Here is a 9,486-nt window from a genome sequence, read left to right as displayed (position 1 = left end):
AATGCGTTCTTTCATTCAGTGATATTCCACGATATTGGCGACTTGTTACAAATGAGTGGAATAACTATCCAACACTGAAACAAACACCAGAGCATCAAGGGAACCCAAGATTAATTTCCCAAATGTAATCTTACGCCACGAAGAAACCTTATGATTTAATAAGCCCCTTCCTTTTCTACCAAATACAAACTCCAGCACTCTTGAGTCTTCTAAACCCAGGATTGATGATTTCATTTCAAGAATTGAAACAGGAAGTATTCCTATGGGAACCGAATACTATTTTCAAAACAAATCCTTGCATCTGTGGGTCTCTCGCTCTGAGTACGTGCCTACAAAAATCGCCTTCCGTGAAAGAATAAGCTGGAAGTAAATTATGGTAACATAACAATGGTGACTTACACTGCAAATGACACAGCAGTATGTGACAATATTTGTCTGTATCGGCGTATTTGAAGACTAAAATAGCTCTATTCAACCACATGGCGAGTTGTGCGACAACCCAACTGCCACGGACACATCACGTGCAAAGCAGACGTTACTCGTGCGAAGTAAGGACGGTAATAAAGCTGTTCTCTGTCATATAGGACTTGCTGACTTCTAGGCTATATTACCAGCCGTTGTCCGGGTAATGAGCCTGCGTTCATCCCAAAAAGTCATCCACGGGAGCGAAGAACGACGAAACTCAAGCCCATTATTATTCTTCCGGAAAAAACTTTTTTCATGTGATCGAAAAACACGCGGTCGACGAGAGAAGAAACTGCTAGGCTAAAAATCTCCCATAAGTACGAGAAGTAAAGTGTATATTAGACCTACACGAGACCAAAGGAGGTTCTCCCTTACTCTATTCTGTACAGGACTGTGGATTGCAAAGTGCTCCTTGGTCTAATGGTAATAAACAAACGAAAAACAAAGGAAAAGAAAGAAAAAAAATACCTTTTCCTTCAAATTGTTGACTTTTATTTTTAAAACAACAACGCTAACATTCCGCCTCTTGCTGTATAAATTACAATCCCAACTTCTAATGATTTTTTAAAAAAATTATCGGCGAGGTAGTCTCGCATTAAAGGATAAAACCTTTCAAAGGCAAACCGCAAGCCTAGCGGTCAGTTTGAATGCGTCCTTTCTTGCTCTGAATTTCATTCAGCTTCATTCGGTTTCATTCGGTTTTATTCGGCTTATTTCGGCTTCACTCAGCATCCTTCGCTCTTCTTCATCTCCATGGAACTTGATGACCATAACAATTTTAAGCAGCTTTCATTGAGAAATTTCTTCAAGGTCTTCACATAACTCCATCCAGTAATAGGAAAACTTTAGACTTACACGAGCTCCGTTTCAACTTCACCAACACCGAGCAGAACCAACGAAACGAGCACCGTGGCAGCGAGAAGAATGACTCGATGTTCTTCGGAATACACGACTCCACGTAACGTTATGACGACATATTGTCGGCTCAACTTCGGGAGAGATCGCGTACTTTCTAATTGGAAAATAGGAATCGGACTGTCGTCGGTTCTCTAACGAACAAATGTCGACTGCGAGCACTTGTTACTTGACCGAACAAATAAAACGAACAAATTGAACTAAAAGTACATGAGGCTTTGCCCATACCAATCCTTGGCTGTGTCTGGTAAGGAGGGAAACTTGAGGGTGATTTTGTAGACTCTTAATTTACATTACACGACGAGTCGGTAGGTTATGTATCGACCCGCGGTTTCACTAGGGCGAATAATCTTTACAACCTGTGAAGTAAGAAATTCACGAGTCAGGAGAGGTTACCAAAGTTAGAAATATAACAAGCGAAATTCATATTCTACTGGGGAAAAAAGGAGTGAAATGAAAGAGAAATCGATATCATTCATCAGACTCTCGGTCATTGAAGAGGATCAAAAAACCGTGCGAGCTAAACAGGGCGAAGTTGGAAAACGGCGGCACCTTTCTTCGTTTCAACGATATAAATATAATAATTTTCTCTCACCCTGTTTTTCGATCTTTTCCATTGACCGAGTTGAAAGCTTTTCACAAATGGGAGCCCTTTATCCGCATGGGCTCCTGACACAGACTAAAATTAAATAAATAATTACCCCCGGACTTTCTCAGCAGCATAACGAGGCACCATAGTATTTTGCGAGGACTTATCAACTTTCGGAGAGAGTTCGCGAGAGTTCGCGTGAGTTCGCACTTGCATGTGATTGGTTAACGAGTGACCGAATTTTTGGGCTCACCCACCGTAACTTTACGAACGCAAATCGGTTCTTTCCCGTCACCAGATCCCCTTCAGCTAAACGACTGTCCAAACAAAGCATTTTCCACGCGACCAGGAGCCCATCACATCAATGATGGGCTCCAGACGCGACCAAATGAAAAAAAATTATCATGCGTGAGGGTGAATCATACAGAGGAGACTAGTGTCCAGCTCACCTGTCCTCTTTTGAGTCCAAAATATCGCGCAACTGGATCGCCTGACTGGATACGAGGAAGTTGATGTTCCTTCAGTTTGCTACAAGTATTGTTAAGGGTGTGTAGCCCACGCAAAAACAAACAAACATCGAAAAAGTTTTATTTCAGGTATCAGGTACAACAGACATGTAGCTGAAAAACTCGACACATTTACAGTAAGCACTGCCCCTTGACAATACAACTGCTTCAACACCCAAGATCTGGTTGTTAACTCTCCCCACTAGCGGCTAAACATTTCCCAGTAAATTAGTAGCAAGAATTTGGTGTTAGATCAAGCGAACAACTTTTCCCTCATAAGTTTGAGTATTCATATTACTTGTTTGCTGGATAATGTCTGGATATTCTACGTAGAAACCTCTGAGAGTTTGCGGGTTCAGTCAAGGATACTATCTCTGAAGCAGCTCTGTCTTTTCCTCTGGCGTCATGAGGACATGTTCTGGAACAAGCTGAAAGAGAAAGAAAAAGGGAATAACGAGAGTCGTTTTTCTTTTTTTTCAAGTTTTTTTTTTTTGGAAGTCGTGTGGATCTTAACTTTGGCCACTTTTCTTCCATAGATCTAAAAGTAAATTTTCCACAATATCTGCCCTAATATATAGATTTAGCCAAGCCTAAAAGCGGAGCTTCCATTTTTTTTTCCCGCACGTCTCAAGGGAACAACGCTTTGCCCGAGCCAGGACTAGAACCCGGGTCGTCCGACTCGGAGCCCAGTGCACTGACCACTGGACTACTGAACAAAGTCGTGACCTAACAGTTGACCACGCATGTTAAAACTAGCACCTTGTACGGTCGTACGGTCGTACATCCAAATTTTTTCGGCTTGATGGGTTACTACTATTTTGTATAATTATGGGACTACGCTCTGCGAGCTCCGCTACTATCTTGCTGTTAGATCACAAAATATTTTATGGGTGATACTTCCTTTATCCTCATTATCTTCTTATTCAAAAGTGTATTGGTATAATTCCAGTGTGCCCAGTTCTCTGAGGTTTTCACTAAAATTGTCATCAAACTTAGTATTTGTCTTTTTAATTCCAAGGACTTGGAATTATGATCTTACTTACCTCGTGTTCTGTAATGTTCACCATGAGCTCTGCCTCCATAAATTGCTCCAAGATGTATTTTGGTGCCAGGTCAACTAAAGCCTTGGAGAACAAAATGGTGAAGTGTTGATACACTATATATACTTTGCTGCCAAAAAATTATACAAGTTATTATTTTTGCAAAATTTGCCAATTGCTTTTGATTTGCAAAAGAAAATAACACAACAGTGTAGAGCTACATGTAAGTAAAAGTTCCACTGTAAACCAGCACTTTGGGCTCCAAGGCCTGAAGGCGGATTAGTTGTAACCCAGGGTTAAATTTGAATCTAACTTTCCTTATTCTTTTGTTCAAATGCCTTGGTGGATAATTTTCTTTATTCTTTTTAGAGCATCCAATCATTAAATTGGACACAAAAAGGATTATGATGAATTTTCTTTCACAGCTTTAAGATTTCATTTCACACTAACCCTGGGTTATCTTAACCCAGCTTTGAAAAACTCGGCCCAGTTGTTCCTGGTTAGTTTTGGGTCAATTTCTGGTTTTAACAAAGCCAAAATTGTCACACAATAAGTGAAGAGCTGAATCTGCACCAGGGCCAAGAGGCAAATCTGGCCAGAGCATCCGCCAGTTATCACACAACAAAACACACAGGGTTCCCAATAAGTCAAGCAGTAGTTGACAGGTTGCATGAACCAGAGAGCTGACAGTGCGAGAGAGATCCTTCACAGGATCTTGGGGCATGCTCCCTCACAAAATATCATTTTGGAAATTCAAAGGCTCCAAAATGCCATTCTATGAATTATTTTAAAGGTAAATGCAAAGTAGTAAGGCAGTTGGTTGCCTAGGACACACTCAGCAGGTAGAGATTGGAATGGTGCTCAACTAGGGAGTTAAACATGAAGTAAAGCATACGTTTCTGTAGAATACAAAAATGGCTCTCATGAAAGTTGTCAGCTCATGAAATTTTTACAGCAGTGACTTGCCTTAATTTTATTGCATGTCACTGTGCACAACTATTCACAACACAATATTTTTTGAAAAGTGCAAGTCAACAGTGAAGGTGGCTCAGAAATCAAGGTAGCCCAATTTTTTCACTGGCAGCTGACACTTAATGAGAACCCTGCTCACAATAACACACACATTCTTGTTCTGTTTTGATGTTGCTGTTCTTTCTTTATTTCACAGCAGCACCCTCACTCATCACCAGGAGCCCATTACTTGGAGCTTCCATCTTCCATACTTACCCTGTGAGTCAGCCCTGTCCAATATCTTTTTATTTTATTATCTTTTTAGCCAATCATAAGAAAGCTGTGGTCCTCTGTTGTTTACATCACATGCAGAACACAAAAGTATTTCAATAATGGCAAAAGGTGCGGAAAGTTTATGCGAACATTCGCATGTTTTCGTGAAAAATTAAAGAACCCCCCACATACCTCAGTTCTTAAAATAAAAAGATACAGGACAGAGTTGACTCAAGGGTACAATTGATATGGAGGCTCCAGGTAATGAGCTCCTGTCATCACTGATTCTAATTTTCTAACCTGTTTGGCTGAAGGTGTCATTCCCATCTGTACAACTATTATTGCTCTGTTAATGTTTTCCTCTTGCATTCTGTTACAATATCTGTAATGAAATTTAAAAATTGTGTCTCAAATATTTCAGTTCCCACGCTACATGTATTTATCAGCTCTCTGCCTTATCTAACATGCATTTCTTATCATTTTAGGTCTGGGAATTTGGAATTGACTCCAAGAACATCCTCAAACTGATATTCTTCTAACTTCTTATAACCTTTCTGCCTGTAAATGCATTAAAGTTGTAAGGAGAAATACCCTTTTTGTCACTCCTGGGAGTGGAAGAGTTAAAACAACACTCTTAATTGCATTCACAGCTCACAATACACAGAAAAATGTAAGGAAATATCACATGAAATACAGATGTTTAATGTCATAAACACAAAACAGTCAAGCAAGCCATGACAGTAAGCTTTCAAACACAGACCTAAATTCATTTCCCAGAAGTTTTACCTGGTTTGATTACAAGTAGTCTGAATTTACCCTTTAAATCTAAAAGCGACCAAGACATAAATTCTCCCTAGTATATCTCTACATTATCCTGCAAACTGGTAATGAGAATACCCAAACTTATCACTTAGAACTTTTTACCTTGATCTAACACTAAATTTTTGTAACTAATTAACAAGGAAATCTGAAGCAGCTTGAAGGGAGAATGAAAAATTAGATCTTGGGAACAATAAAGTTATAAACAATAATGTAGTTGTTTTTGTAAACCAAGTGTACAGAACTAAAAATTAACTCCAGTGCTTGGTGGCCAGTCAGACCAGTTTCCTTGAATTCTTGGTGGCCCATCCCAAAATGAAGTAGCCTCAATTTCCTCTAGTTTAAAATGAAAAACTTGAGTAAACACCCCATGGCTTTTAACGTAGCATCGACTAAAAGGAAAGAACAAGCTTGTGAAATCACTGTTAAAATGGCTCAAAATTTTCCACTTCAGAACTAAAAATTCCCTAAAATGGATGATCTTAAAGTCCAGGCAAAGAAACAAAGAGAAAGTTAGTCCAATTAAACTACATATTGAGTTTTATTTTTAACTTTGTACATCACATAATTTACATTGCAACTTTTCGAAATTCTGTAGCATAGTTGCACATCCAGTGTTCAAACATTAACTTTTGGTGGCCCTTGTCAGTTTTAACTCATTACTGGTGACCATGCAACTGCCAATTTTTAGCCCTGAGTGTATGACAGTTTGAAGGAGTTTTTTTACTTTGGTTAAACCAAACTTACTGTTTAATAGTCTTTATCCCAACTTTAGGTTCATCAGGAAAAAACACAAACATCTGGTCTGTAAGCACAAGATTTAAGTTGAGAACAAAGTTTTTTAAGAACTCAATTATGAAATAATCAATGAGATTTTCCTCTTTATAATGTACAACAAAAAATTACACACATCTGACTGGATGAAGATGAGTGCATTCTCAAGTAACAGAAGGGCAAAGTTGTAATACTTTCAAAATTTTGTCTGTCTTGTTCTTGCCTTTCTGTGATGTTCTTTTATGTTAATTACAGGGCGTGAAATTAACTTTTTTTTTCTGATAGCCACTTGGCTCCTAAATTCTTCAAAGTGGTGGCCAATTAAAAAAAAGTTGGTCGCCATTTTCAAAGACAAACAAAATCTTTCTTTACGCTGTCAGCGTTCAAGATAGACCCTCCAAAATTAAGTTAGGGAAAAGATCTTTAACGTGCTACAAAGTGGACACTAGGATGGATGATATACAACATTCAGGCTTATCTAAATCCAAGATGGCGTCTAGTTATCGATTGAGATGCATGTGCTACGTTTTGGAAACAAACTTAACGAGGAAGTTTGCCACAGATTTATCTTTGCAAATTTTTTAAATTCTCTATATCTCTTGGTAAGGTTATGATGAAACATTCTAGTCGCCAATTTGATGACTAACTTTCAGGATTTGGTCGCCAAAGTGAAAAATTTAGTCGCATTGGCGCCTGTATTAGGCGCAATTTCATGCCCTGAATTATTAGGAAGTAATAACATGATTTCTCTTGCAATTTGGTGTGATAAGCACTTGTAAATTTTTCAAAGACTACAAATTGCACTCACCCTTTAGATGTGCAATTTTATTGTCTTTGAAAAATTCAATCATGCTTATTACACTAAATTGCAATCAAAAATCATGTCGTTATCTAAATGTATACTAATATTACCTGTTGGATCATCATTGTGAGCCACCAGAATTGACAAATCACTTCTTGAAGGTCTTCCTTCACTAGAAATTAATAAAAAGACATTTTTAAAATGAAAATAAAATAAATCAGCTAGAACTTTTTGTGTCAATACCTTGATTGATTATAGGCAAATTTTACCAAACATTTTGCGCAAAGGCTTAAAAAAAGGGTCATGCTGAAGTAAGTGACAGTCCTGACCTTGACAGCAAACCCTTAGCCCCTGTGCTTGTGACAAGACCAAAAAAAAGGCATCTTTCTCTATTTCTTTACCAAGTTTAAAAATTAACCATCTCGCTTTTGCCATTTATACACTGGACACTTAACACTTTTGACAGGGCTGATCCTGGGTGTGTGTAGTATGTGAATCTGATATAAATCTCATGATGGCCCAACAGCTCAGTGGTAGAGCATCGGAGAGTAAATTCTGTAGGTGTGAGGTTTGATTCCTCAACAGAACTCACAAAATTTTCTTTTTCCTTCCCTCATGACAAGACAAAGTAAGCTTAACTCCTCTATTTCTTTAACAAATTCAAATATTTTCCATCTTTAACACTGCTTACACACACCTGTCCTTGGTTGTGCATCTTCAACTGCTTACCTTGGTCTGTCTCCAAACTGTTCCTTGAACTGATCCAGAGTCTGGTCTAATTCATCTTGTGTCACCAGGTACCCTCTGTCATGACACATCTGAAACAAAAACAAAAAAAATTGTAATCAAGAAGCTGAAAATGATGAGAGAGAACTTAAAAAGGCTTAAGGCTTGATTGTGCAACTTTGCTAACTGTTTTCTGCACAGTCAAATACATAATCCTGATTGTAAGAATATCACTGATCATTTTTCCTAGTGTGATTATATCTGTTCAATAGTTATTGTCTTTCTGATATAGTTTTGGGGTTCCATACAGCACGGTTACGATTTTTTACAGCATGTTGCTTGTAGACGCCAGCCGATGGTGATAAACAAGGCGCACAACATCCTAACTACATGTATCAATTGGCTGAGGAATAAGTCCAAATACAAAAGTAAATGTACGTAGCCCTACTTCATCTTTCATTTACAGCTGTATTTATCTATTAAACGATTGAGAACTGTCAAACTTGCTAAAAAATCACTTGATTTAACAAACAGAGAAGCCTTGATTGTGCTCTGTTCTGTTATAAAGCACGCAGGAAGCGTCTAGCACACGAAAGAAGTCTTGATTCTCTCCACTTGTGGCACTCGAGTCCACATTTAGAAGACGATTTTCTAAAAACGGAGAGCTCAAGGGTGATTTCGCTAGTCTTTCGTAAAACCCAAGCGTCCTCTTGTCATAAAAATGTCTGTATTTTCTTTCCGCACGTGGTAGAGATCTAATAAACGAAACGGTTCTCGGCATAGTTTATAGATAAAAAATTTTCATGAAGTACCTGCATGACCGTCTTGCGGATTCTCCAGAATTTATAAGTTAGCTCTGCATCATCCATCGCGTTAAAATTAGAGCCTGGTGCTTCTACAAACTAAAAGTAATTTCAATGCCGAATGAACAATGTTCACCAAACCTTCCTTGGTGCTACTTGATGAGCCCACGATCAAGTGTAACATGAGATAAGTATAGTACGTCATGTATGATTTGACGAGATATCCCGAGTATTCCTGATAACTAATACCCTATTCACACCAAAGCTTAAACATGTTTTAAAGTTCTTTTGTTAAACACAGGTTTTTTTCTTCATAGAAACTACTTAACCTAATATGTTTTTACTTAAAATACAACACATTGGAAAAGCAAAATTTTTTTCTCCGTCCAACAATAAGTCAGATTGATTACGCACGGTCTTTACAATAGTTTATAACCCTTATCTGCATTTGTGGTACCTGTACTGTGTAACATGGATATGCATTCAAGTTGCGAATGATGGATCGCTCTGGAAAGTGCTCTGAAAATGCACTCTTTAAAATCTGAAGCTTTGTGTATCTGCGAGGCATTCAGAAATGGCTGGAAAATTCGTTATAGTTGGATAGAGATACCAGCAAAATTTAGGGGAATAGTTAACATAAATTAGCTTCAGTAACAATCACTTACTTATTCTCCAACCCTGACTCTCAGTCACCCCGCCCCCCCACCACCCCTACCCCCATAGTGAGTACCCAGGTAAGAGAACCAGGGATTGCAAAGGCGTAACCAGGATTGGGGGGGGGGGGGGGGTCACTCTGTGTCAAACAGAGGGTACTCACCAGATT

At 38.5% G+C, this 9,486-nt stretch overlaps 1 protein-coding gene across 1 annotated transcript; it reads right to left on the bottom strand.

Annotated features, from left to right (window-relative positions):
* Positions 1–934: 934 nt before the first annotated feature.
* On the bottom strand, positions 935–8,814 carry LOC131783214 (DNA-directed RNA polymerases I, II, and III subunit RPABC1). Its single transcript, XM_059099943.2, has 9 exons — positions 8,673–8,814; positions 7,864–7,952; positions 7,245–7,306; positions 6,306–6,363; positions 5,040–5,121; positions 3,519–3,599; positions 2,845–2,903; positions 2,419–2,497; positions 935–1,739 (listed from the first exon to the last, which is right to left on the bottom strand). Exons 1-9 carry the CDS (start codon positions 8,727–8,729, stop codon positions 1,674–1,676), a joined length of 633 nt encoding a protein of 210 aa, XP_058955926.1. The 5' UTR covers positions 8,730–8,814; the 3' UTR covers positions 935–1,673.
* Between the last annotated feature and the right edge of the window lie 672 nt (positions 8,815–9,486).

Source organism: Pocillopora verrucosa, chromosome 12, assembly GCF_036669915.1.
Source record: "Pocillopora verrucosa isolate sample1 chromosome 12, ASM3666991v2, whole genome shotgun sequence".
Lineage (NCBI taxonomy): Eukaryota > Metazoa > Cnidaria > Anthozoa > Scleractinia > Pocilloporidae > Pocillopora > Pocillopora verrucosa.
This window is presented reverse-complemented; position numbering and strand designations above follow the sequence as displayed.

Bases quoted from the DNA above. Each gene is read 5' to 3' on its own strand.
- LOC131783214 (XM_059099943.2), bottom strand. From the start codon at position 8,729: ATGGATGATGCAGAGCTAACTTATAAATTCTGGAGAATCCGCAAGACG. The intron at 7,307-7,863 runs GTAAGCAGTTGA...ATTAATTTCTAG, and splicing joins CAGTTTGGAGACAGACCAAG to TGAAGGAAGACCTTCAAGAA. The intron at 6,364-7,244 runs GTAATATTAGTA...TTGTGCTTACAG, and splicing joins TCACAATGATGATCCAACAG to ACCAGATGTTTGTGTTTTTT.